Source organism: Gavia stellata, chromosome 22, assembly GCF_030936135.1.
Source record: "Gavia stellata isolate bGavSte3 chromosome 22, bGavSte3.hap2, whole genome shotgun sequence".
Classification (NCBI taxonomy): domain Eukaryota; kingdom Metazoa; phylum Chordata; class Aves; order Gaviiformes; family Gaviidae; genus Gavia; species Gavia stellata.
In genome coordinates, this window is record NC_082615.1 from 7,206,227 (window position 1) to 7,233,676 (window position 27,450).

A 27,450-nucleotide genomic window follows, 5' to 3' on the forward strand; every position below is an offset into this window, starting at 1 on the left:
GAAGTGGCTTTGCTTTTTGTGTTTGGATTTCTGAAACTTTCAGCGGAAACATTTAATTTCAGGAGAAAAACAGTGTTGTCACTCAAAACCCACAGCTGTGCCAAAAAAAGCATTTTGGGGGGGGAAATGAGATACTTCTGCTTGAGAAAACAAACAAAAGCAACCCAGCTCACACTGGCAGCCGGCTCGGGAGCTGGGGAGCAGCAGTGCAGCGGAGATGGCTGTCCATCATCCCAGTCCATCATCCCAGTCCATCATTCCAGTCCATCACGACCAGGAGAGCATCCTGGTGGTCCCAACCAGTCCACCCGTAGGGGCTAACCTGCATTCACTCCACCCCAGTCCCCGGACCCCTGCTCTGGCCCAGACTCCCTGCAAAGCCCCCCGAAGCCCTTTGGACTCTGTGCGTGGGGAAGGGGCTGCGTTCTCCACTGGGATGGGTATTGCAGCTTAGGAACCCGCTGCATTTTGGCGTTTTGCTGGGAAACAGCAGCTGTTGCAGAGCAAAAGGGGAGAGTCTTTCTCATGAGACACCCCCAGGGTGATTCATGGTCCCTGGGGGTGTCTCACAAGAGAGACTCTCAACTTTTACTCTGAAACAATCACTGGTTCCCAGGAAAATGCCAAATTGCAGCAGGTTCCTCCCCAAGGAGGAGGAAGCAACCGCCTTTAAAAAAGACATCCAGGGTCTGTGGGTAAACACTGCCCAAAGAAGCGACCAGAGAAAGAGGCTTGGGAAACTCCTGGGATGCCCGGGTGCATGTGAACCTGACTCCATCCCGCAGGGTGCTTCGTGAATAACAACGGGGAAAAATCCGCATTGGGAGTGAGAAGCTGGAAAATGAGGCTTTTCCTGGTTTGGACCCTTTTCCCAGGTGAGACCCAGGAGCACAAATCAGGCCGTTTCCTCCCCACAGGCTCTTGCAGAGCTTCGGAGAGGCTGGGACTGAGCCAGCCCAGGAAGCCCACTGCGGTCACAGCAAGAGTCCAGCTGATACCGTCCTTTCTTTGTGGCCAGCGGACGGCTACAGAGGGTGATCTCTGAGATATGCTTGTATTGCTGTCATATGAACCCTGGTAATAAGGCTTTTTGCTCGTTTAATAACACACACGCTTGATGGGAGCTCTTTTTTTAATGACTGGGGAGGTCACCTCAGTACCCCCCAGCACAGCGGGTGCACGGACACAGCCTCCCTCGGGACAGGGTGCCCCCGAGCACCCCGGGCTCAGATCCCTCCTGGTTCCCCAAGGCGATGCCGGTACATGCTTGCAGCACCTCTCCCTGTCCCCCGCAGGTGTCTGGGCGGTGACAGGCCCTGCGCAGGTGACATGCGAGCAGGGTGGCTCGCTGGCCGTGTCCTGCAGCTACAAGCCAGGCTACGAGGTCTACCCCAAGTACTGGTGCCGCCCGGGCTTCCTCTGGTTTTGCTTCACCTACATCGCCCAAACCAACGGCTCGGAGGTGACGGTGATGCAGGGCAGGGTGTCCATCGGGGACAACCACACAGCACACTCATTCACGGTGATGCTGGGTGGTGTCACGCCGGGGGACACAGGCTGGTACTCCTGCGGGGTGAGGAGGAGCCTGTGGTTCAGCCTGGGGCACAGCATCGAGGTGATGGTCTCCTCAGGTAAAGCCGGGCTGGGAGCAAAGCAGGAGCGTGCGATGGAGCCCATCACTTGGGTCACAGCGCTGGGGACAGAGCCTCTCCAGCCAGGGGGACACAGGGGTTGTCAAAGAAGGAACAAGCTCCTTGCAGGCACCGAGACCCACTGGAGGCTGTCCCAGTGCAAATTTGGATGAGGGATGGAGGAGGCTGTACAGAGCTTCGTGCAGAGCAGAGCTTCTCCCTCATTCCCGTTTAGGGTCTCTGCTTCTGCGAGCCTGTCCTTTGGGGTTCCCAGTCCCTCCCAGTTAAACCCCCCTTTTCCTTCCTCCCCCTCCCCAGTGCATTGCCTGGGGACCCCCATCTCCACCTCCTGCACCTCCACAGCCAAAGTCTTGGGGCAGAGACCCCCCCACGCAGAGGGCAGGACGTGGTGCGGGGGTCTCCACTTTGCTCAGACTCTCTGTGTTTTCTTCGCAGCTGTTTCAACCACAGCCGAGGGCAGCAACGTGAGTCCGTTGGACCCCAAACCCCTGTGCCCCACGGGCTGTGAGGAGCCTCCAGCACTGTGAGTCGGGGCTTGGCGTCTGGGCAAGCCCCCAACAGCATCCCCCAACCTAAGACACCTTTTCCGCTGCATGCATCCCCCAGCCCTGGGTCCCCCCAGTTGCAGCAGCCCCAAGGAGCATCCCGGGTGCAAGTGGGGAGGCTGGCAGATATGCAAGTGCCCCAGCCCCTATCCTCATTGTCCAGACCCTACTCAAGCTCTAGCATCATCTTTCTCCTGCCCAGGTCCCAGCTCAGTGTCACCCACCTGCTGTTCCTCCTCAGCGTGAAGGTGCCCATGGTGCTGGCCCTGGTGTGCAGGGCCGCCTGGGTGAGGAGCCGGCACAGGAGCCATGACCTGGAAAACCTGCAGCCCTTGGAGGTGGCCAGTTGCACCGGGGCACTGGGCTGCCCCCCAGCCCTGGAGCCACAGGGACACCCTCCTGCCCCCTTGTCCCCCACCCTGCCGGAACTGCCCCACCCGCCGTGTCCACCCTGTGCCGGGAGCTGCTCGGCACCGGGTGCTTCTCCCCCTGTGAAGCCTTGGCCCCTCGTGGCTGCCCCTGAGCTGGAGAGGGGAGGGTTTGGGGCACAGAGATCCTGCGTCTGCTGAGCCGGAGCTGCCAACTGAAGACAATTTTGCAATAAAGCCTGGGTATCCTGCAGGTGCCTGTCTGTCTGTCTGTCTGTCCGCCTGCTCCCTCCGTCAGCTGCTGGCACCGCCTGGGGCTCTGGTGGCTGCTGATGCTGATGTGTGGGGCCGTGCGGGGACATGCTGCGGCATGGCTGGGGGGGACATGGGGTCACAGCATGCTACGCGGGCGCCTTCTCCGCCATGGGCTGGCCGAGCCCCAGTGCGGGAAGGGGAGCCCTCAGCCCTGCCAGCCCTGCCCGATGCAGCCAAATGCCCATCTCCAGCCAATATTTCCAAGCTCACCTGCAGCTGAGGGAGAGCCAGGGAACAGTGTCCTCCCACAACAGTCTCCCCCACTAAAGCAACTTTCCACCCTCAGCCTGAGAGCGAAGCTCACATTGCACCCAGCTGCGCCGTGGGCTCCTTTTCTCACTATTCCTATTATTTTCCAGGTTCTGCATCTCCAAAAAGTGGGCATCTGCACACTGCCAAAACCCTGCAGAAACCCTGCTCTTTATGTGTGGCACCAGCAGCCACGTCAGGGAGAGCACCGTGGCCACCTCCATCCCCCCCCAGAGCTACACCACATCCCGCATTTCATGGCACAACCCAGAAAGCTTTGGAGGAGAGTTATTTATCTTCAGCTTTATTTAAGGAACCGAAATGCCCGAGATGCCAGGAGCAGACGCAAACCAGGAACTCGCAGCCCGCTCCAACCCCACGTGGCAAAACTTCTGCTTCAAGACGCAGCGGTTTGGCTGCCCGGCAGGAAGCGGGCTGGGGACCTCGGCCACGGGCCCCGCACCTCCCTCTCCCTGCGCTCCGCTGCCTGCTCCTGCCGGATGGGTGCCGAGTCCCGCCGTCCCGCAGCGGCCATGCAGCTCCTGCCGCTGCTCGCCTGGGCGCTGCTGCCAGGTAAGGCCGGGCCGGAGCCCCGAGCCCCGGAGCGGCTCCGGGGGGCGGCCCCGACGGGGGGGGGCGGGCGCGGCGGCGGCGGCGGCAGCAGCACTCGCGCAGCTCCGTGTGTCTCCGCAGGATGCTGGGCGGTGAGGGGGCCCGGCACCGTGCGGGGATCGGTGGGGGGGTCCCTCTCGGTGAACTGCACGTACCGGGCCGGCCAGGAGATGAAACCAAAATTCTGGTGCAAACCGGGAAGACTTTACACCTGTGCTGATGACATCGTCATCACCTCGGAGGAGCAGCCTGTGGTGCGGCGGGACCGATTCTCCATCCGGGACAATCGCACACGGCGGGTGTTCACGGTGACCATGGAGGGACTGGCCGAGGGGGACTCGGGCACCTACCGCTGCGGGGTGCGAACGGGCGCAATCCGGTTTGATGATAGGTGTGATGTGACGGTGATCGTGTCCCCAGGTCAGTCCCTGCACGTGTCTCCCCCCCCGCACAGCACCAGTGACCACCACGTCGGGGGCCGGGGCCGGGCTGCGACGGTACCCGAGGGCGGGGGGATGGAGAGGGACAAGGGCGGGTCAGTGCCCGGCAGCACCCGCTGCATCCGTCCCCTCTTGGCATTTGCAGCCCCGACGCTGAGCCCGGCCCCCGCCCTCCCTCCGACCGCCCCCCGGCCGCCCGGGGTGCGAACGGCCAAACCCAGGCGTGATGCGAGTGACGAGGTGATGGCCGTGTCCCCAGGTCAGTCCCTGCGCGTCCCCTCCCCGCACAGCACCAGTGCCCGCGCTCCCACACACCGTGGCCACCCCGGGGGGCCGGGGCCGGGCTGCGGGCGGCGATGGTACCCTGGACGCGGGGGGGTGGAGAGGGACAAGGGCGGGTCAGTGCCCGGCAGCACCCGCTGCATCTGTCCCCTCTTGGCATTTGCAGCCCCGACGCTGAGCCCGGCCCCCGCCCTCCCTCCGCCCGCGGCGGGGACGGACTCTCCGCAGTGGAGCCGCGGCCCCTTCCGCTACTTCCCGGTGCTGGCGGGGCTGCAGGTGCTGGCGCTGCTGGCCATGAGCGGAGCCGTGCTCTGGGCCAGCCTGCGAGGCGGCTGAGCCCCCGGCGGGGACCCCCGGGCCGCATCCGGCGCCGCTCCGCCCCGGGACGCCCCGGCCCCGACGGCGTGGGCAGCGGGGGGGAAGCACCGGGTCCCCGCCGGACCCTTCCCGCCGCCGCCGGCGGCTGCAATAAAGCTTCTCCGCCGCAGCTCCGCGCCTCCGTCTCTTCTCTCCGGCGGCCCCCGCGGTCAGGCAGCCCCGGGGTCCCGGCGCTCCGCCCCGACGGGGCGGGCGGTTCTCCGGGGGCGGCCCCGGGGAAGGGCCGGGCTCCGCGGCCCCGCGCAGAGGAACCGGGCGCGGCAGGACGCCGAGTCCCGCCGTCCCGCAGCGGCCATGCAGCTCCTGCCGCTGCTCGCCTGGGCGCTGCTGCCAGGTAAGGCCGGGCCGGAGCCCCGAGCCCCGGAGCGGCTCCGGGGGGCGGCCCCGACGGGGGGGGCGGGCGCGGCGGCGGCGGCGGCAGCAGCACTCGCGCAGCTCCGTGTGTCTCCGCAGGATGCTGGGCGGTGAGGGGGCCCGGCACCGTGCGGGGATCGGTGGGGGGGTCCCTCTCGGTGAACTGCACGTACCGGGCCGGCCAGGAGATGAAGCCAAAATTCTGGTGCAAACCGGGAAGACTTTACACCTGTGCTGATGACATCGTCATCACCTCGGAGGAGCAGCCTGTGGTGCGGCGGGACCGATTCTCCATCCGGGACAATCGCACACGGCGGGTGTTCACGGTGACCATGGAGGGACTGGCCGAGGGGGACTCGGGCACCTACCGCTGCGGGGTGCGAACGGGCGCAATCCGGTTTGATGATAGGTGTGATGTGACGGTGATCGTGTCCCCAGGTCAGTACTTGTGGGTCCCCCATGTGCAGCGTTGATGTGTCCCCCCTCCAAGTGCCAGGAGCGGGGGCTGCAGGGAGTGGCAGCCTGGAGGGGTGCCCAGGCCCCGTGGGGCAGCCCCAGGGTGTGTCACCAGGGCTCGGCAGTCTGCTGCTGTAGCAGGTGCCACCTTCACCCATTCCCCGTGTCTCCCCATGGCCTCTTCTTGGTGCCACAGTGTCAGCCATCCCCGTCGCTGAGCTGCACCACCCTGCTCTCCATGCCCCATTTTCCCCTCTCATCAGATCCTACTGGCCCAGTCTGTGCTCTGCTTCCCTTATTTTGTAACACCAGGGAGTTCCTCACCCCCTTATGCTGCCCCATATCCCGCTGTGGAGCAGCCAGTGCCTGTGGGCATAGGCCCTGGCCTTAGGGAATGTCCCCTCACCAGGGACCAGCCCCTGCAGTGGGACACTTATATGGGGCCGTTGTGTTAGTACTGGGCTGGGCACTGGGTGCCCAGATCCCCTTCCTGCAGGGTGAACTCTGCTGTGTGCGCACGTGCATGTGCGCATTTTGGGGGGGGACTGGGACTGCAAAAAGCCTCCTGGGCAGGGGCAGGGGCAGGGGATTACAACCCTCCCACTTCAAGGAGTGTGCTCTGGATGTGGCAGAGGGGACCCAGCGTCTCTTGGTGCGAGGGTTAAGTGGCTTACTTCTGACTCACTGCAAAACCTGCAGCATTTTCCCCCATGGAGGCAAGGAGACTGACTGAGCCTCTCCCCTTTTTGTTACAGCTCCTTCTTCCTCCTCCCCAGCATCATCCTACCCCATGACCACCGAGCTCCTTGATCTCCGTAGCTCTGTATCAGTCCCCACAGAGACAACTCCCCGGGGGGAAGCTGTACCACGTGGATCAAATCTCTCTCACCACAAAGGCTCCAGCCCTCCACCGTGAGTACCAGCTCCTGCTCGCAGCAGCCGCCTCCCTCCATGAGGTCTCTCTGGTGCAGCTGGAGCCCTGAAGCCTTCCAGGCTTTTCACACCTCCCTTAAGGATTCAGACCTCCTGCTTTTGCCTTTAGAGACCAGCATATCATCCTCTTAGCCAGCCACTCACATGGAAAATAATCCCAGCACCCCTGGTCGCTTGGCCCCGGCATAGCCCTGCTTGTTGCTTGTTCATCTTGCAGCTTAAGCAAGGCATGTTACCACCATGTGAAAAGTGGGTTTTGGTTGCAGCACTGACCCCATTTCCTTCCCCAAAACTCAGAGGTACCATTTGCTTGTGGGAAACCAAGTGCTGAGCTGGGTCCTGTTCTGCTTTGTAGTCACAAGCAGCCTGGCAGAGATAGTTGACAAAGCATGAGACCAGAGCGACAGAGCTTCCTCCCTCCTCTCCCGCCTCTTGGAGGTGATGCAGGAAGCGGGCAAAGCTGAGACTTCCCATCAGCACGCTCAAGGGGTAGCTGGCACATTGACCTTGCCTGGTTGCCTGTTACAACAAGGTCAACAAATAGTGCAGCTAAACCAGAGCAAAATCAGGTGCAGGAACTGATCCTTAAAACAGTGAAGACACAGCAGCTCTCAGACTTGAGTGTCCGTTTGCTTCTGCAATTTTCAGTTTGCTTTGTTCCGTGCCCAGCTTGCAGCCTGCCCACCCCCACGCCTGCTTCCCTGCCTCCCGAGGCAAGCCCCGTCATCCACAGCCGCTCCCTGTGTGCCTGCTCCGTGCTGGTTCCTCCCGAGTCTGCTTCCGAGGAGAAGTGTGAGAACAGAAACTCTTTTTCTTGCAGCTTGGATGTGGTTGAGCACATCCTCACTCCAGGCATCGTAGTGGTTCTTCTTCTGCTTGCAGTTGCTGCTGGCGTTTTGGTAATGCTGTCCAGGAAGAGGAAGAAGGGTAAGCGAAGCTGTCACTGCCGCACACACAGTGTTTCTGCCCCAGAGCCTGTCTTCTGCTACATTTGTTTTTTCCTCTATATTTCTTTTTTCTCTCCCATTCCATCCCTGATCCATCCAATTCCTGGCTCCATCACTGCGACCTCCACCAAGGAGATCTCCTTCCCCTGAAGGAGTGGGGGGACCATCCCACAGGTCCGATCCCCACGGGAGCGGGGAATGGCAGCTCTTGGGATGGGTACTGCCCGGCACGGCACCCGCTTGAGTTTGTCTGGGCACTGTCAGCTTCTCCCGACGCGCTCAGTTGCGTAGGCCAGGCTGGCACAAGGCTGGATGCACAGTTTAAGGCCAGTGTGAAGGACGGGGAGGGACGGGAGGGGACATCACCAGCTGGCAAGTGGGGGCTGGTTTTATTTGAAGAACTGCTCCAGTTTAGATGGTTGATGGGGCCACGGGTTCCTGTCCTGCTTTGCGGCGAGATTCACAGTGGCAAGCAGTTTTTTAATAAATTTCTTTTCCTCTGGTTTCACTCGTGACTAACCACATCTGTGCTTCACCCAGCCCTCTCTGGAGCAGCTGTAGAGATGGACAGGACTCGCAGCACATCACATACAGTAAGGCAGACTGCACCAGGTCTTGGGATGGCGTGCTCCGAGCTTGCCTGGAGCTCGCCTGGAGAGGGGAAATGTTACGCCCTGAGCTGAGCAAACTGTTTGCTTTCAGCCAGGTTCATGGCCCTTTAGGCTGGGAGGGATCCTTCGGGCGCGTTTTGCCAATGAAAGACCTGAGCAGTGATTTTCTGTGACTATCGCAGAGTATTCCTGGGATGGGAGTTTAGGATTGGGCTGAGAGGTTTCTCCGCAAGCCCCTCCAAGTCAGGGAGCTGCTTCTCTGGGTGAAACAGCCTTGGGAACCTGCAGCAAAGCACACCTGAGGAGGCTCTGGGGCAGCTGATCTTCTGTCACTGCTTGGGAAGTATTTTCTAATGTTTTCTGCCAGCTTTCGAAGAGGGGCCGGTGTCACTAACCAGATTTCCCCCGGGAAATGTTGAGTCAGCCCTTGCTGCAGGTTAAATTTTCCCCCAGTGCTCCCGCAGCCATCTCAGCTCTCATCAGGAAAGGCAGTGGGATGGGAGATGTTCCCACCCCTGCGGGCTGCAGGCAGGGGAGCTGCGGTAGGTTAAGAGCTCATCCCTCTCCTTCGTGTGTCAGGGAGCGGATACCTTGAACTACGCGGACATCAACCACCACGCGGGCACAGCCGAGAGCCAGTTGTACAGCAATGCCGAGGCTTTCCGCTGCTTGGCAAACACCGCGACCGATTACATGGAGGTGAAGCAGAGCAACAAGGTAGGAAAATGCAAAGCAGCATTGAGCTCGAGCTGGGGCAGGTGGGCAACGGCGTGGGCAGCGGGGTGGGTTGGGTGGGTAGGGAGGAGGCTGCAAAGGCACATGCCAAGCTGGGGTGCTAATGACCCTGGATAATGTGGGTGCCCTCTCCAGTCCTCATGGCTGCTCCTGGGTGCTTAAAGCAGCCAGGAGACGTTCCAGCAGATGGTGGTGCCCTGGACCAACCCCATGAAGGATGTTTTTTGTTTATCTTCCTCCTTTCCCAGCATTTGGAAGGGGAAAAAGAGGCTATATATGCCAGTGTGCAGAAGTCCCTGCCAGAGAAGCAGGAGATCTATGCCAACGTGCCTTCAGCCCCACAGCCCAGAGGACAGCCCTACGACGCAGCGCAGAGGGTGTGAGCTGGCACCCAGCCCCGCGGGCTGCTCCTGCTGCCAGCAGTGCCAGCGGGACATGGGCTGGCTTTCCACTCAGGCAGGAGCTGGCTTAACACAGAGCTGCTGCTCTCGTAGGCTCGGACATTTCCTTGGAGCAACCTCGAAGAGGATGAGGTCGAGCAGGAGGCGCAGAGTGGGATGTGGATTATATCATTCCTCTGCATTTGGAGACCTCACCCGTACAGCAGTAGTGCTGGGAATAAAAAACTGTGCCTTGCATTGGGGTAGCCCAGGCCAGAGACTGGCCAGGCAGGGTGTGGAAGAGCCCGGCGGCGGGAGGCGAGGGTGGGCTGGGGGTTGTGGGTGGGCTGTCTGGCTCCATGCACCCAGCACCCACCCTGCTTGCCCCTTTAGCTGCGTTATTCATGCAGGCTGAAGCTCCCAAACCTGCTGGTCATCTCAGGCCGACTTTTTCATGCCAATGCCAGGCAGAGCTGGCAGCTCCTGGGAAATGGGACAGCGAGAAATGTTATATCCAAATGCATTTGTTATATCCAAATGCCAGGGGGACCCAGGTGGAGGGTGTGGTGCATTAGGGTCTTGGTGCAAAGGAGATGGCAGAGGTGCTCCCGTCCCTCCTGCGCAGCTGCTGGGAAGAGTGTGCCCCAACCCCGCTGGTCCCACAGCCCCCAGGGAGGTTTGCTCCTGCTCTCTCCCCCCCAGCACCCCCATGGACCCCCCGGCTGGGAGCACACAGACAGGCTGTAACTGTGACCCTGCTCTTCTATGCTTTGCTAATAATTTATTTTCTGGCACCCACTAAATACGTTCTTCTGCATAAAGTATCACTCCTTTATCAGTGACAGCAACTGAGAATCTGATAGGATCTAGCACTGTGTTTGGCTGTATTTGTACAGCAGTTTTCCACCTCATTAAAGGGTTTATTGCAAAGTGTCGCCCCAAAAGCAGGTCCGGCCCCTCGCTGGTGCCCAGGCAGACTTCAGCAGCGTGGGAACCTGGGTCTTTAAGGGCAAGGGCTCTGCTGCTTCAGCATGAACCCATGTATCGGCCTTCCTATTCCCCAGCCCCACCGCTGGCTGCTGTGGCACCGCTCCCCACGGGACGTCCCACGGGGCCGTGCTTTGGGCACGCTCTTGCCCCCTGCGTGCTGGTGCTCTCCTCTGTGCATGTTGGCTCTGCTCCTGCCCAGCGCCGGGCAATTCATCCATCATGACAACCCTCTCCCCCAAAAAACAGGTCAGGGGGTGGGCATCTACTTATGACGCTGGGTCAAGTGTATTTCAGGGGTTCATTTGGAAAGAATTAATTAACTTTGTTCACTGCTGCAAAGCTTTGTTTCAGTATTTTTGTAATTATTTTATTCGAGAAGCCACATAGAACATACCTGCTCTGCCAAAACCAAAAGCGGCTGGAAGTAAATGTCTGTGGTACGACAGTTGTGGTTATTCCTGTAGGTTATTCCTATATAAGCTTATCTTCCTATATAAGCAAAATTCCTCCTACGTTCAGTCAGGAGGTGGGATCCCTCCTTCCCACCCCGGCACGAGGCTAAACTCCAGAGGAGGGAACACGCGGGAACAAAACAGCAATGGCATAGACAAGCATCACTGCAATTTGGAATGAAAACCTGAGTCCAGCCAGATTCCAGCCATTGCTGGGAAAAAGGGAAAACTTCTTCTGCCACAAATTGCATGTGGAACAGGGGAAAAAAAAGAACATTGCATATTGCTCCTCCTGCTCCAACTTTTATTACTGGAGATAATAACACCCCTCTCTGAAGGAGCTGAGAGGAGGAATCAGTTGGATTTTTTTTTAGGTAACTGGGTCCCATTATGCCATATCTGGAGGTAGTTTTCATGCTTTAAAAAAAGAACTAACTGGCTTTCTTAAATTAAAGCCCTTGCCGCAGCACTAAGGCAGAAATAGCCGCCGGCTGCGTGATGGGGGTGCGAGGGGGGGCAGAGGGTGCAGGATCCTCGGGGCGTGCAAAGGTGGGGTGTTCGGTAGTACCTTCTGCAAGAGCCATTTTGAGCACTGAAGTGTTAATATCTGAAAACTTTCAAGCTTTCTTGGGTAATTTTAAGAACGTGAGAAATTTGCCTTTTCTCCAACGTTAGTGGCGTTTCAGGGCAGCTGCCTGGAGGACAGGAATAATGCCTGGCAGGTGAAACCTCCACGCTTTCGGTGTTGGAAGGGCTGACTCCCGATGGAAACAGGGCTGGGAGCAGAAAACCTGAGCTTTTCCACACACATGGTCCCATGCAGGTGGTTTTGCCCAGAGAGATAAGTTCTCCCTTCCCATGGGAGTTTGGGTGCTGTAGCTCCGCGCAGCCGGGCTGGTTTCAGGGGCAGGGATACTGATTTACGTTGTGCAACCAGCTCTGCCCAAAAATCATGATTTCCAAGCTCTGGCTGCGGGAATCAGCTGAAAGTGGAGATGTCCTATGCTGGTGCACAAGCTTTCCTGTAACTCGCCCCTTCCTGAAAGGGAACAGTGATTTTTCTGAAAGCATCAAGAGCTGCTTCTCCACCACCTCCTCCAGGCAGATCCCAGCCCGGGGCTGCTGCTTCTGGGGACCTGCAAGGCAGAGCCCAAGCGAGGAGGGATAGCGGGAGGGGAATGGATGTGGGAAGGTCCCCAGCAGGACAGGGGTATTTTGGAAATTCATTTTCAGAGCCAGGCTCAGTTTCTAGCGCTGTTGTGTGCACCCAGCAGCAAACCTCATGGGTGAGGGAGTCGGGCACAGCCAGGCAGGGATGCTCCCTGACATCCACCCTGTCCCACACAGCCCTGCTCCCTTCTCCGCCTTCCCTCCATCGCACCTACATTTCACATACTGAACCCCTGGTAACTCACTGAGGTGTAAAGGGCATGACTTCTGGAGTACATATATACTCGATAACAAAATTTGCTAATACTCAGGCACGCTCAGCAACAGGGAAAAGTCTTCCCTTGGCCAGGGAGGGAAGGCAGAGAGGCAGAGGCAGCAACTGAGCCTTGCTGGAGAGAAAAGTGGTTCCTGGGCAAATGGGGAGCCCGTGTGAAGCTGGGGCGAGAGACAAACCCCAGCAGGACAGCGCTAGGAGAGCCCCTGCTGCCTGGCTCATTAATGAATTACTGTAGCCTGCAGCCCCCAATTAGCCTGTAAGGAGAGACGAGCAGATAGGATGATCCAAGCAGAGAAGGAGCTTTTCCTCTACTCCTGCCACAGCAAGCTTTTAAGGAAGGGGAGACCATGAAAGCAGCCAAGCACAGGGCCCTCACTAAGGAGATGGGGTGCTGCTGCCAGCCCTGCTTTTATGCCCCCCGGCAGCAGGAGAGCAAATGAGGCAGAGCCAAAGGGCTACAAATCCCCCGGGGCAGTGGGCAGTGGGGAAGCCTTGGCTCCCTGAGCAGGAGGTAGGGGTCTTTCTTCTGCTCCTTGGGCTTTCTTTGGTTCTGGGCTGGTTTAAGCCGCGAGGTTGGACCCAAGGGTGAAAAGAGCAGAGTCCTGTGCAGGTAGAAGAGCCTGGGTTGGGGCTGAGGTGTGTTTGTTGCTCCCTGTTTTTTCTTTTTATGGAAGCTGTGCAATACCTGAGTTTAAATAACTCCTGTAATAAATGGGTTTGGTTATGATCTGGTAGGAACTTCAGTGTTACGTGAGTGGCAGGTCTCATGCAGGGGAGGGGGATTATCTGGGGGCTGCTGAGTGGAGTCACATGCTTTACCCCCCACCATGAACTAGGGGTGCACCCAGCTTTCCGCTCCTGCCTGTCTGGGGAGGAGCGCAGCATTTAGGGAGCACCTCCATCTTTCCTTGCAGCTCTTCCTCCCTCTCCATCAGAAAGCCCATGTGCTTGAGGCTCCCTGCTCCCCCTTCCCCAGGGAGATGTGCTGGGGCAGGTACCCTGGCTAAAAAGCTGCGGAGGGGGGAGCAAAGTGCTTGCACCCCTGGAGTTGTGCAACTGCTTCCCAAACTGCTCTTGCTACCCGGCAAGCTGCAAAGCGACAGGCTGTGGGAGTGACTCTGATTTGTTTTCAATCAACAGCCTCTGAACACTGTTAAACTGTGATTTGTCTCTTGTGCCTTACCAGGCAACAAGCTTGAACAGGGGAATAACACGGGGAGAAACAAACTTCTTCCAGCAGATGAGGGAAAATGAGTTTTTTTGCCCTTTTTATCAACAAGCCATGCGTTTTCCGGCTTAAGCCTCACTTACAGTCAAAGCACCCATGAGCGAGCAGCGCTGGGGCAGAGCCGTGGCCGTGCTCACTCCTGGCCCCGGCACTGCAGCCTGCCCACGGACGGGGCACGCAAGGCTGCCTCCAAAGCAGGCTGACCTTTTCTTATCTGCAGGGAGGTCCCACCCTTGCATGTGGTGAGAATTTTCCTGCCAGCGTGGAGATACTGAGGCAGCCCTGCACCTCTCGGCCTTTACAGGCATGGACCAAATTGCTCCCGCGCAAGGCGATGCCCGCCTGGAGCTCTGCAGGCTGCATGAAGCCCTCCTGCAGCCCGGGGAGCCCCTCTGACCTAAACCTCTTCCCCTTAAAGCCCTCCGGGCAGTTGAGGCTGCAGCGTTCCCTTGGCTGTGCCTGCAGAGCCTGCCCAGGAAGCTCACAGGAGGTCACAGAGCTGCCCGGAGCTGCTATCGCCACCCAGACACTGCTTCCTATTTCCCCCACAGCAGTTTTTAGGGGGGGAAGGCAGGGCTCGGCCGGCGGAGCTGCGGCTCCCATGGCGAGGATCTGCCACCGGTTGGGCTCTGCCCTGGAGCCTGGGTTCCATCCCGGGGCACTTCTGCCTGCAGCCATGCCCGGAGCTCTTCTCGGTGGGTGGGTGTCCTGAAAGAGGTTTTGAACCTTTTCAGGTTTTGTTGCAACAGAAACAGAAACGGGGTGCGTTTTTTTTTTTCCTTAAAGCAAGCTTGGCCGCAGAACGGTTTTGTGCAGAAGCCCCTGCCATGCCCGTGCCCTCGTGCAGGTGTTTCCTGCGTCGGGGCTGCTCTCGCCCTGACAACCCGGTGGCTCTGGGGCCGCAGCAAACGTGGCACTCACCCCTGGGCACCCAGAAAGTCTCCCCTGCCAGCGTGGGGGGCCCTGTGGTACCTCTCACTGCTGAGAGCCCCCTGAGCAGCATCGCAGGGCCGGGGGACTCCCCGCGACTCAGCAAGGCCTTTGCGTGCTGCCTGTGGGGAGGAGCAGAGCCGTGAGCACCCGGTGAGGGCACCGGACCTGCGCCCAGGCCCGTAAGCGGCTGCAAGGGAACCGGGGAACCCGGCAGCCATGGCTGGCACAGAGCAGGCTCCTCCACGGGAGGCACCCAGACGCGTGGTTGCACCTGTACACGTGCCTGCGCGCACGCCCCTACGCTCGCAGGCGTGTGCCCATGCACCAACGTGCACTCACCAGCTCAGGCGCAGCCTTACGCCCCAGTGCGCGCACGTGAACACGCTCATATATACGCACCCTGTGCACACACATGCACGTACGTAAGCGCCCACAATACAGACATGCAGCTGGACGCACACAGCCGGAGGCACACACGCATGCCCCGGTACATGCGAAGGTGTACGTGCGCATCCCAGCGTGCACATGCACCTGTGTGCGCACACAGGTGGACGCCCGGTGACACAGGCACACGCTGCAGCGCACGCATGGCCACCTATACCCCAAGCACACCCGCACCCCCGCGTGCACGCGCAGCCCCCGCGCACCCATGCAGAAGCGCATGCACACGCTGCCGCTCGCAAGCGCGTGGACACCCTAGGGCGGGCATGCACAACGGCGCGCGCACCCTGCCTGCGCACGAGTACACCGACACGGACGCGGCAGTGCGCACGTGCACGTGCGCTTACACGCTCCAGCGCACTCCTGCACACACAACCGCACGCACGCACGCACAGCCCCGGCCGCACGCGCACCCACGCACGCCCCAGCACCCCCATACACACGCATGCACACGTGGCGCACGCACGCACGCACGCACACCCCGTGCACACGCACGCACGCGCACGCACGCGCACCCCGGCGCCCGCCCGCCCCGCAGTCCCCGCAGGGCTGCCCCCCGCCGCCGCGCGCCCCCGGCCCCGCCCCCCCCCAGCCCCGCCGGCGCGTGCGCGCGGGAGGCGCGCGCGCCGGCGCAGCCCGCCCTGCCGCGGCGGAGCGGCCGTGACGATGGTGGCCAGCGGGCGGGCGCGGAAGCTGGCGCGGCGCTACCGGCTGGCGGTAGCCACGGCCCTCGCCATCCTCCTGCTCCAGGGGCTCGTCCTCTGGACCTCCGCCGGCCTCGACGAGGAGGGACCGGCCGAGGTGCGCTGCGGGGAGGCGCGGACCGGCAGCCCGGGGCCTGCCCGAGGGGGCTGAGGGGGCGGTGAGGGGCCGGGGGGAGCTGAGGGAGGTGGGGCGGCCATAAAGGGGCTGGGGGGTAGGGGGGCTATAAAGGGGCTGGAGGGGGGTCGGGGGGGGGATAAGGGGGTGCAGGGGCCGTGGAGGGGCTGAGGGGGTCGGGGGAGGCGGTGAAGGGCTTGAGGTGGGCAGAGGCCTGGGGGGGTGTAGGAGGGCGGTGCGTGCTGGGAGGGGGCCCTTGGGGTGGGGGAGGTCCTGGGGGGGGGCAGTGCCCGGCGGGAATGGCGTGTCCCCTTGCCTGGGAGCTGGGGGGGGACACGAAGGGGGTGCTCCCCTCCGGGGGGTGTCTCTGTGGGGCTGGCGAGGCCCCATCCCAGGACTGGGTGGTGGGGGGTCCCACAGGCCCCAGGCTGCTGGGGGGTGGTGGCTGTGGGGCGGGCAGCAGGCCGGGGCCTGTGAGGGGACTCTTGCTGCAGCGGTGTGGGGTTGCGGCACCTGAGAAGGAGACCTTGTGGCCCAGGGGCTGTCTGGTGGGGTCTGGCGTGGGGTGGGGAGCGTGGGAAGCTTGCTGGAGGTCTTACACTTCTCTGTGGTTTGGGGGACATTGTGGGAAGCTGGGGCTGGTGATGCCTGAGCCAGAGAAACACGAAAACACACGGTAATTCAGAGAGCTGCGGAGAACACGCACAGCAGCTCAGGAAGTTTGTGGCAGCTTCTGTTTGGCTGGTCTGGTCAGGGATATCCCTGTGAAGTGCAAGGGTACAAGGCCCTTTTGTAGTCATCTGCTGTCCTTATACCAGAACACTCTGCTAAGGCAAAAGGCATCACCTGTTTTTTTATGTGTGGGGAAACTGAGGCACGGGCTGGCGAAGGTGTTTGCCCAAGGTCAGACACAGAGCAGATGTTGAGGAGGACCCAGGCCTCTGGAGAATGCTGCTGCCACATTCAACCAAAGCTCTTGACCTCTGGGTTGCTTATTTGAATTTATTTGTTGTGAGCTGCCTGGACCACGTCCAGGCCCGCTGCATCTGGGCGAACCTGTGGCTGAAGCTGGTTTCTCCAAGAGCATTGGGGGAAGGGCTGACAGTCCCCGCATGGGCTCCCTTGTTGAGTATCTGTGTGGCACCGGAGACCCTTATCTTGGGCAGGACCCTCATGCTCCAGGGGCTGTGGAGACCCTCCGCAGGCTGCCAACAAGCCCCAGCGTGATGGTGAAGCCAGGTTTGGCAGGGACAGTGTGCGGCAAGAGCTGGGAGCTGTGCAGGGGCAGGAATGGGGTGTGTGCAGTAGCTGTGGCAGAGCAAAGCCAGTGGCCATGAGGTGAGAGGTGGGGATCTCTGGAGGGGCGAGAGCTTCCCCTCCCCGTTGTGGGATGCCTCCCTGTTGTGGAGGGTGAGCCTGTCGTTGGCAGGTCTTTTCACAAGACTAGAAAGTTTTTCCTGAGAGCAAAGAGGTGAGAAGGGGAACTGGGCAGCCCCTTGGAGGGGGGAAGGTCTCCAAGGCAACCACTCACTCAGCAGATTAATTCTCAGCCCCAGACCTCCTCTTGGGACATTGGGAACGGCAGTGAGCACTTTAATGTGCTGCCGTACGCCCACCACCAAAACAGAGCCAGGGAATAAATGTGTCAAGGAGAGGGCACACGGAGTTACCTGTGATCCGGAGGCACTGGGAGCCTGAGAGCAGACCAGTCTGGCAGCCAGGAGTGCCCAACTGCCCCTTCCCCTTTCCCATGACCTTGATCAAATCACTTCACCTGTCCTGGCTTCTCCTTCCCTCTCTGCACCATCCTGCACTGCTTGTCTGCTTTTCTCTTCTCTTGTCCTGCGCGGCCTTGGTCCTTGCTTGGTTTCCCCAGATCTCTTCCCAAAACTGAGCTGGGCAGCTGACGGGTTTGGCCATGAGTCCCCTTCACCTGGAGAAGGGATCGTTCGCCACCAGCAACCCTGACTCCAGGGCTTGGGAATGGATAAACCTCTTCAGAGAAGGCAAGAACCATCCTGAACTTCACAGACAGACCAAACCCATTAGCAAGCTGGGAAAATCCAATTAACCTTTATTTTTTATAAAATGGCAAAGTTCTTGGTTTCTGTGCCCTCCTGCAGCTTCTGATTTTGGCCAGACCTGGAGGAGCTGCTGTTCCCCAGGGGCATTTCTTGTAAAGCTGGAGGAACACTCCCAGGAGAGCCTGACCTTGCAGGTGTGGAGGGATTTGGGGAACCTTAGGATCTCTTAATTGCCAGAGTAAATGGCTCCTTCCCGCTAATGTACATGGCTCTAAACTGGCTGTGACTTGCTGTAGAGCGAAAGGGAGACTCGAGTCCTGCAAATGCCATGGAGCGTCCAGGATTGGGTGAGCTCGCTGTACTCTCCAGACCAGCGCCTTCAGCTGGGGTACCTGCAGCACTTGGAGGCTGTGCTGCAGCATTGTGCCTCGGTCTGGCAGCTGCCTGCGCTGCCCAGGTGTTCCCAAAAGGGCTGCTCTGATCTCTGCCGGTGGCAGCCGCCTTCTTTGTCCTGCTCAGTTCTTCAAAGCCTGCTGGTTTCCTTTTCTTCCTTTCATAGGGGAGGGAAGAGCTTCCCCTGCTTGGCAGGTTCCCCCGTGGCTCCCCGCTGTGATCTGAGCAGAGGCTGAGGGAGGATCTTTGCCCTTCGCCGGAGCAGGTTGTAAACCTATCTGGCACCAGCAGCACCGACCACTCGCTGCCCTGTAACAGGCTTCAGCCACATCAGAGCCACCGGCCCAACCCTCTTTGAGAAGGCCGTGCTGCGTGGATTGTGTCGCTTCTCTTGTGAGCCTGATGTCAGGGTCCTACAGGCTTCCTTTATTCACGAAGCAGATGCTTTATGGCGTACAGACCAGCAGAGCTTGGATCGGTCTCCATCTACCCGGGTCAACACTGAGTTTCCTACCTCTGGGAAGCCAAGTGATCTTGTTCCACTGGGATCAAACACCACAATTCCTGTCCAGACTGACAGATAGGAGAGGAAGTTCCTGTTGGTACCTAGCCCTTCGCTGACAGCATCCCCACTGCAGACTGCACGAGCCTGTCTGCACACAAAGGTGGGACCTGTGGGTGCTTCAGTCCGAGGGGGCCAGAATGTCCTGCCACTGTCGTGGCGGCACTGACAGCTCCTGAGCAAGCGCAGGAGCTTCCCAGGGCACTTTGTCCGTGGTGGAGCTGGCACCAGGAATGTGCAAACCGCAAAGTGTCCTCGTGGGTGAAGAAGAGGATCCGTCACTTGGGAGAAGTGTTGTAGCCCAGTCACGTCTCTTCTCCCACTTCGTCTCCTATCTTCCTCCTTCCAGATAGGAGGTGGCACCTCTCTGGGGCCTGTGTGTTGGTGTCCTCTGTGTGCTGCGGCCACCAGAGAAGCTTCCAACAAAACGTCTTTTCTTCCAGCTTTGCTGAGATTCGTTGATTTTTTTATTTTTCCCCCCAAAGAGCTTGTTTTTAGGGAGCTGTCTCCAGCCATTTTAATTGTGAGGTTTAAGGGTCTGCTGCTGCAATTGGCAATCAAGCATCCGGATTACTCTGGTAACTTTGGAACATTTGGCACCAGTTTTGCCTGATGAGTGCTTCTATGTGGCAGACAGCAGAGTCAGTCAACCAGAGGGGGAATCCTGCAGGACACCAGATGCTGTTAGCTCTGCCCCTCACAATGACAGGCAGCTTGGAGACATCAGTTCAGCCAGACCTGTGCTGGGGATGGGGTGCCCCACAGCTCTGTGGCACTGTGGGGATGGTGGCATCACATCAGGGGACCCAGGACGGGAGAAGTGACCTCTGGCTGGTGTCTGGAGTCATCTGTGCATGTCGGGAGGAGCGGGATGGGGAGCCTTGCCAAAAGTCCTGCGCACAAGTCTTAAATACAGCAGAACAACGTGGCCGGAGTCGTTCCCTGCCTGGCTGGGGTGGAGGGATCACTCTGCTGTGGTGCAGTAATTAGAAGCCATTGAGTTCGTTAACTGGCAGCTCCGGAAAGGCTGGTGATGCTTCTAAGGACTTCCCTACGGGGGAAGGCAGCCAGGCGTGCTCGCGAGTCAGGAATAGGGCTCCTTGCAGGGGGACAAGCAGGACTGTAACCGAGGGTGGGCATCATGCAGGGGCTGTCCCCAGAGCCAGGTATGTTGGGGAACAGAGGGTGTGAGCGGGACCGGCGGGGCTCTTCTGCGGGCTCAGCCCCATCCCTGCAGGAAGAGACTCGCTTGTCACCTCCCAACTCCTGTGATGCTCGGCGGAGAAAACAGGTTTATAACTCTGGGAACAGATGGTCCTGCGTGGTGACTAATGAACGGCTCGCTGCCTGTGACGCCTGTCTGGGCAGAAGGGGGCTCGGCTGATCCTCGCTGACGCCAGCCCCTCCGAAGTTAAGCGGTGGCTTGGCCCTGTCCTGGGTAGCCATGGTTTGCAGGCTGTGTCACCACAGCATGGATAGTTCAGGGACACTGGAGCGGGCAGGTCTTGCCAGATGCTTTCCAGCCTTTGCATGGTGTGGCTTCTCCTGGCTATGACTTTCCCACAGAGGGCCTTGTGCAGGGGGCTCATTCAGTCCCACTGTCCTTCTGAGGCATCTGCCCATCCTCAGAAGATGCTGCTGCCCAGGAATAGCCCCTGATGTGCCTCGCTGCCTCCCGCAGCACCTGGCACAGAGGCTGGGCCGGCAGAGCTTTGAGGGCATTGTGAGATAGCCCTGGGAGGCCTGGCTGGAGCAGGCAGCTGCTTCGCTGCCTGTCGGCCAGGAGCACCTGCAGTGGGCTGGGGGCATATGGCCCCGACCCCCTGGGCACGACTCGCTGGGAAAAGCGCTTTTCAACGAGCGTGGCTCTCGCAGGCATCCAAACTTCCCAACTCTCTGCTCTCCCCAAGGCTGACTCGTTTCTGCTCATCAGCCAGCCTGGCAGAGGTAACAAAGCGTAATTAACTGCTCCCTTTACACATCCGCTTGGCTCGGCAGGAGGGTTTGTTAATGGGATTTCTAGAGAAGCTGGCGATCGCAGTGACTGCTCTAGCCCAGTGCGGGGAGCCGGGGCCCAGGGAAGGGAGTGCGGGCAGGCTTGTAGCCCCAGAGAGCACAGCTGTGGCCACCTGGGACTCCGACTCCCAGACAGGTGTGCTGCAATTGGGCTCACAGTGTGGTCATGGCAGGGAGGAGCTGGTGCATTTGCCTCCTGGTAAAATAACCACCGCCAGCCAGAGCAGCCCTGTGCTCATCCCCACTGTCCGGGGGTGCCCCGGCCCATGCAGGACCCCGGAGGGTGGCTGGTGCAGACACAACCAACCTTGGCCATTTAGTCTTGCGGCGAGCCCAGTGGCAGAGACCAAGACCCTCTTTGTGCGTCTGGGGTGTTGTGATGATGGGGTCTGCAAATTGGGGTCTCCCTTGCTGGCATATAGGGGGCTATCCCTATGAAGGGGGCATAGGACCATGCAGGGAGGTGCTGTTGTGTCTTAAGTGGCAGAGGGGTGGTGTAATGTCCTTTGATGCGCAGTGGCTGTTCGTGGAGCACCTGCCATTTTGTAGCACTGAGCAACATGGGGACAGGGAGCATCGAGCTCTGGGAACAAGGATGCTCTGGGGAGTGTGTTGGCAGAGCCGGGGGGAAGCAAGCCCAACTTAATGCTGTCTGTCCTCTCTTCTGCATCCACCTGGAACTGGTACAGGAGCGACAGAAAAAAGCCAGGTTGCCTGAGAACAGCGATGGCTCCAAGGACTCGGACAGCTCTGCTGGGCGCCGGGGCAGTGCCAGCCGGAAGCATGGGCGATGGCGGGGACGGCCGGACAGCCCCGGGGCACTGGTGTCCAAGGTGGTGAGAGCCGTCACAGCAAGACACAAACCGGGACGGAGGCTGCCGGCTGCGCCGGACTACTCCAGCCGGAGGAACCTGACGGAGCTGCGTGGGGAGGCCCAGCTGGCCGTATTCCAGCAGGGCGACACGGGCAGTGTGGAGGGGGCTCCCCAGCCCACCGAGAACAACTTCACTCCCAAGTGTGAAATCACGGGCAAAGACGCCCTCTCGGCGCTGGCCCGGGCCAGCAGCAAGCAGTGCCAACAGGAGATCGCCAACGTGGTGTGTCTGCACCGGGCCGGCAGCCTCATGCCCCAGTCTGTGCCTCGCCACTGCCAGCTCTCTGGTAAGTCCTGCTGGGCTGTTCCCGGTTGCCCCTGGGCATTGGGAATATCCCAGCCAGGAGTGTGGGCCACCTTCCTTATGTCACCAAACTGTCCAACCTGGCAAAAAGCAGCCTCAGTCTGTCACTGATTCCCAGATTACTGCTGTCTCTGTAATCCAATCAAAGCTGTGCCAGCCTCCTTAAGCTGGGCTGTTCATCCCAACCTGCAGTGCCTGGTCAGAGCGAGGCCCAGCTGCATCTTCTGTTTTGAGGGGCCGGAGAAGGACACCTTGCCCTTTCCCAACACAGCCCTGTCGATTTAATGCAAGGGGCTGCGTGTGCCACCATGCCCTGGCACTGCAGCGTAATGGGGTTTGCCCGAGGCTGAGCTCTTCCCTGCTGTTCCCTGCTTTGCTTGAGTGTCCCTGGTTTATCAGGAGTTCTGGGTGGTGGGGCGGTGGGTGCCAAGGCCAGGGGTGGCTGACAGCCCTCTCCTTCCCTGCACAGGCAAGGTCAGCCCTGTCATCCAGTGGGATGAGAGCCGGCTGCAGCAGGCACCCCCCAGCAAGCCCGTGCGCATTGCCTACATGCTGGTTGTGCACGGCAGGGCCATTCGCCAGCTGAAGAGGCTCATCAAGGCAGTGTACCACCAGCATCACTTCTTCTACATCCACGTCGACAAGGTATGCAGGAGGGATGAGGGGAAGGGAGATGCTGACAGTGCCCGGATCAGTTACCGGGACAGGATGCAGAGCTGGGGCGCAGGTGGGCGGTGAGTGGAGGCGCAGCATCCACTGTGCCAGAGGAAGTGGCTGGGTAGGGTTTGTCCTTGCTGCTGGTGGAGCTGTGACCCTCCCACCCCTATTTCTGCAACCCCAGGGAAGCAGGATCTATCCCTCCTGTCTAGAGCAGTCTTGTCTTGCTGCTCTCCTCCTTGTGGAGGCTGCCGTAAGGGCTGACCCTGGGCTGGCGGCAAGGAGGCCCCGGGAGGACGAGCTGCCTGCTGACTGTGAGCTGTATTCCCTGGCAGCGTTCCAACTACCTCCATCGCGAGGCAGTAGAGCTGGCCCGGCACTACCCCAACATCCGTGTGACGCCCTGGCGCATGGTGACCATCTGGGGAGGTGCCAGCCTGCTGAAGATGTACCTGCGTAGCATGAAGGACCTGCTGGAACTGGCCGAGTGGCCCTGGGACTTCTTCATCAACCTGAGCGCCACTGACTATCCCACGAGGTGAGGACCTTGCTGTGACAGGGGAAAATGATTAAGGTGTTGGGGCTGCGTGATGCTGCAGCAGCCTTGGGAGGGGCAGGGAGCTGAGGGAAGATGGAGCTGGAGATTGCACCACGTGCTGGTGATGATGCTCCAGGGCCAGGCTGGTCCCATCTCTGCAGAGGAGCCCAGCCAGTACCTTGGAGGCTGTTTTTTCCTGCGGTCTGAGTGATGCAGGAGAATGCACATGTGAGGCGCCAGACAGCAGAGGGGCCATGTCTGTATCTCCCCACTGATAGGACCAGGCTTTGAGTCAGCACCTACCAAGCAGCCTTAGGCTCATTTTGTCTGGTTGCTCTTGCAGAGTGAATGTTTACTGGCCTGCTTTACCCCAGGGGCTGTTAATGCTTTCTAATTTGCGCCTCAGGACCAATGAAGAGCTGGTGATGTTCCTGTCCAAATACCGAGATAAGAACTTCCTGAAGTCTCATGGCCGAGACAACGCCAGGTAATCCCAACTAGGGGCTGAGCTGGAGGAACAGAAAAAGGAGGTATTTCAGAAAAGAACTGGAACAGTTCGGGTAGGGGGGATGTTCTGGATGTAGCTGCACACAGCAAAGTGGGTGACACCCCTAACCCCTCATTCTCGTCCCTGTGCCCAGGTTTATCAAGAAGCAGGGCCTGGACCGCCTGTTCCACGAGTGTGACTCCCACATGTGGCGGCTGGGCGAGCGCCACATCCCTGAGGGCATCGTGGTGGACGGGGGCTCCGACTGGTTCTCGCTGACGCGCAGCTTTGTGGAGTATGTGGTCTATGCTGACGACCAGCTGGTGTCCCAGCTGCGCCAGTTCTACACCTACACGCTCCTGCCAGCTGAGGTGGGTGCTGGCTGCAGGGCGCGGGATGGATTTTCTTCCCATTGTACTTAACATTTCTGTCCTGCTTCATCCCGCCCTGGGTAGCTGCAAAGGGCACTGCTTTGTGCAGGCAGCTTTGTGCCTCCCTTTTGCCCAGACCTGGGTATGAAAGAGGGAAGAGAGGAGCAGACAGGCCAAGGGTCATGTTTATATCCAGCCCTGCTTTAGGTCCAGACGCCCCTTTGGGCCAGATAAGGACTGATGTGGGCACACAGCCTCATCTCTTACGCATTGCCCTGTGCTGGGAACAGGGATGGGTTTCAGTTCAGGAGCTATCGAGGCCTGTCCTGTTCCTCTATGAGTGAGGGGTGGGGGTCTCCTTTAACCCTCCATCCTCCATCCCCACTGGGTCTCCTGTCCCTTCTCTGCTGTGCACAGTCCTTCTTCCACACGGTCCTGGAGAACAGTCATGCCTGCGAGACACTGGTTGATAACAACCTCCGAGTGACCAACTGGAACCGGAAGCTGGGCTGTAAGTGCCAATATAAACACATAGTCGACTGGTGTGGGTGCTCCCCAAATGACTTCAAACCCCAGGACTTCCTCCGGCTACAGGTGAAAAAGATCCTCCTTTCTCCTCCTGCTCTCTCCCCTCCTCCCTGTCTCTCTCCCCTCTGGGCTCCCCTGTGGGCACACCCCTGGGTGCAATGCCAGCTGCTGTGCACGCCCGCATGAGCCTCACCCCAGCCCCGCAAGGGACAGGAGCAGGATTGGCTCCCCAGCCGCTGTGGGGCTTGGCACAGACGTGTCTGTAAATGCTCAGGCAGCAGGATTACGCTGGCTGTTCTGCCCAGCGGCCAGGCTTTTGCTTGCAATGCTTCTCTCCCATTTTCCTGCTCTTTCCCTAAAGACCTCTCACTTGGGGCAAATACTTTTTCAGTAAACCCACTCCAAAGTGCTGTCTTCTCTGGCAGGACAAAACACCTTGTGACGACCTGTCTCCCATGCTCTCAGTGAGTGGGGATGTAGACTGAAAAGGGAGGTTTGGGGGAGATACACCCAGCCCTGAAAAGAGAAGTTAGCAGGATTTTCGAGCAGCCCTGAACTTACGTAGTGCAGGGCCCTGATCCTGCAAGCTGTGCCACATGGCCAGGCCTCGTGCAGGGCTCCGCAGTGGCTCTGCAGGGTGGGGGCCCATCTGAATATAGAGATTGCAGCAAAGGAGCTGGATGACACACGGCTGCTTCTGAGCACAGAAAGGGGGAGGCAGTGGGAGAGATGGGAACCCATCTGCATTACCAGTAAGTGTACGGTATGCTCCCACTGATCCTGTCGTAGAGGATCCCATGTAGAGACTTTGCTGCTTTGCTGCTCCTTAGCCTGTGCCCTCAAAGGGGGCAGGATGGGTCCCAGCATGTTTCTTCCCCGTCTGTCTCCCTCCCCGCTGCCCTGATCAGGTGGGAGGGCAGAGGGGCGGCAGCCAACAGTGTTAGAAATGCCTGTGTTCTTCCAGCAACTCTCCAGACCCACCTTCTTCGCCCGGAAGTTTGAGTCGACAGTGAATCAGGAGGTGCTGGAGATCCTGGACACGCACCTCTACGGCAGCTACCCCCCCAACACGCCAGCCCTGAAAGCGTACTGGGAGAACATCTATGACCGTGTCGACGGGCTCAGCGGCCTCAGCGATGTCACCCTCACCTTCTACACGGCATTCTCCAGGCTGGGGGTCCGCAAAGCCATGGCCGCGCCAGCAGTGAAGGCCGACAAGCTCTGCAGGTGGGATATTTGCCGTGAGCTCGAGCCAGGCTCTGAGTGGTGGCCTGCGTCTCATGCTGGGAGGGTGCTGATGCTCAGATGTGCAACCTCTTCGTCTGTCTCACTCTCTCTCCAGATTTGAGCCCCGGGGCTTCCCATCCAGTGTGCACTTATATTTCTATGACGACCGTTTCCAGGGTTACCTGGTGATGCAGGAAGTGCAGAACTCCGCAACTGGGCAGGCAGAGTCCCTGGAGGTGTGGATGATGCCCCGAGGAGCTCTGAAGCTGGCAGGTCACGGAGGGCAGGCAAACCGCTTACAAAACCTTGAGGTAAATGGGGAAAGTTTCCCTCACAACGCCCACTTTCCTCCCCGGCTTTCCCACACCGCGCTGTCCTTCCTCCTCTCCCCCACCTGTACACTGTGGGGACAGAGGGACACAGTGCTGCTGTTGTGTCTGAGAACAAACCTTTGTCCAGGAGTTTGGCTTCTGTGTGGGGTGTGGAGCTGATCAGTGGATAAAAGGCCTGAAGGGGATCTTGCAGGGGGAGCTGAGGCTGTGGTGCCCAGCGCCTACAGCTGCAGGAGGCATCACGCAGCTGGATTAGTGCTGGCATGGTGCAGGCGGGCAGGAGAGCTGTGGAGGGTGGGGTGTGCATTGCTTTGGGCTCCAGAGTTTATGCGTTCTCAGGTTTGGGGAGGTGAAACACAAAACCTGAGCTGATAGCATCTCCCTGTCCAGCGTCGCACTGCTTGTGCCTCCTGTCCCTCCAGGTGGGCACAGAGTGGGACCCCAAGGAAAGACTCTTCCGCAATTTTGGAGGCTTGATGGGGCCTTTTGATGAGCCAGTGGCCATGCAGAAGTGGTCGCGGGGCCCCAACCTGACGGCCACGGTGGTGTGGATCGACCCCACCTACGTCATTGCTGCCTCCTACGACATCACGGTGGATGCTGAGGCAGAGTTCACCCAGTACAAGCCCCCCCTCAATCGGCCTCTGCGACCCGGTGTCTGGACCATCCGCCTCCTCCAGTTTTGGGAGCCTCTAGGGGAGAGCCAGTTCCTGGTGGTGCCCCAGACCTTCAACCGCAAGCAGCCTCTCAGGAAAGGTGAGGATGCTCTGGAGTTTGGGGCTGGGTGGGGGGTCTCCCTGTGGGCAGTCCAAGGCGCTTCCCCCTGGTGCTGGCCTCTCTGGGCTGCCGCTGATGACAAGGCAGGAGCCATCCTTCCCACTGGGGTCTCCTTCCCCAAATGAGTCCTCCAACCAGGCCCACGGGCAGCTGTGGAGGGCCCGTCGGTAGGTCAGATCCGTCCCTACCTCCTGCAGCAGCACCTCTCTCCTCGGGCTGGAGGAGGGCTGGGGTTGCAAAGGGACGGGGTGCTGAGCCCCGCTGCGAGGGTGGCAGTAGGAAGGGCAGGGTGCCGGAATGTTCCATGCTGCTGATCCTCTCTCTTCTCTCCCTGTCCTGCCCAGATGACAGCAACTGGCTGCATGGAGGGCCACCCCGCAACGAGTACATGGAGCAGAGCTTCCAGGGCCTGGGGGGGATCCTCAACCTGCCGCGCTCCGAGGAGGCGGAGGAAGATGCGGCGCGGAAAGCACAGCTGACGGGCAAGGCACTGGAGGACTGGGCGGATGGTGCCATCAGCACCTTCTGGTCTGTAGCGGACGTCTGCGTCGGCAGCCCCTCCGCCTGCGCCTCCCTGGAGACCTGCAGCAAAACCTCCTGGAGCTCCCTCTCCCCGGACCCCAAATCAGAACTGGGGCCCGTCAAACCTGACGGGCGGCTGAGGTAGCAGGAGCAGCCGGGGGGGCGGCCTTGGGAGCGAGGAGCATCCTCCATCACTGGCGTGGGGAGGGTCTCTGGATTACATCACCCCGTGCAATTTGCACCATAGTCACTCGAGGAAGAGAGAATGGGA

General features: G+C 59.8%; 3 protein-coding genes across 3 annotated transcripts; all 3 read left to right on the forward strand.

Annotated features, from left to right (window-relative positions):
• Positions 1-841: 841 nt before the first annotated feature.
• On the forward strand, positions 842-2,898 carry LOC104264785 (CMRF35-like molecule 5). Its single transcript, XM_059828387.1, has 5 exons — positions 842-875; positions 1,296-1,661; positions 2,088-2,175; positions 2,400-2,542; positions 2,864-2,898. Exons 1-5 carry the CDS (start codon positions 842-844, stop codon positions 2,896-2,898), a joined length of 666 nt encoding a protein of 221 aa, XP_059684370.1.
• A 752-nt stretch (positions 2,899-3,650) lies between these two features.
• LOC132318974 (CMRF35-like molecule 2) lies at positions 3,651-9,345 on the forward strand. Its single transcript, XM_059828268.1, has 7 exons — positions 3,651-3,702; positions 3,823-4,161; positions 6,407-6,563; positions 7,405-7,511; positions 8,072-8,124; positions 8,722-8,859; positions 9,126-9,345. The coding sequence occupies exons 1-7, from the start codon at positions 3,663-3,665 to the stop codon at positions 9,258-9,260; spliced, it is 969 nt and encodes a 322-aa protein (XP_059684251.1). The 5' UTR covers positions 3,651-3,662; the 3' UTR covers positions 9,261-9,345.
• A 6,069-nt stretch (positions 9,346-15,414) lies between these two features.
• On the forward strand, positions 15,415-27,338 carry XYLT2 (xylosyltransferase 2). Its single transcript, XM_059828169.1, has 12 exons — positions 15,415-15,549; positions 19,915-19,920; positions 21,255-21,723; positions 22,210-22,385; positions 22,733-22,935; positions 23,342-23,422; positions 23,577-23,793; positions 24,211-24,387; positions 25,286-25,548; positions 25,664-25,859; positions 26,303-26,636; positions 27,002-27,338. Exons 1-12 carry the CDS (start codon positions 15,415-15,417, stop codon positions 27,322-27,324), a joined length of 2,580 nt encoding a protein of 859 aa, XP_059684152.1. The 3' UTR covers positions 27,325-27,338.
• The last annotated feature ends 112 nt before the right edge of the window (positions 27,339-27,450 follow it).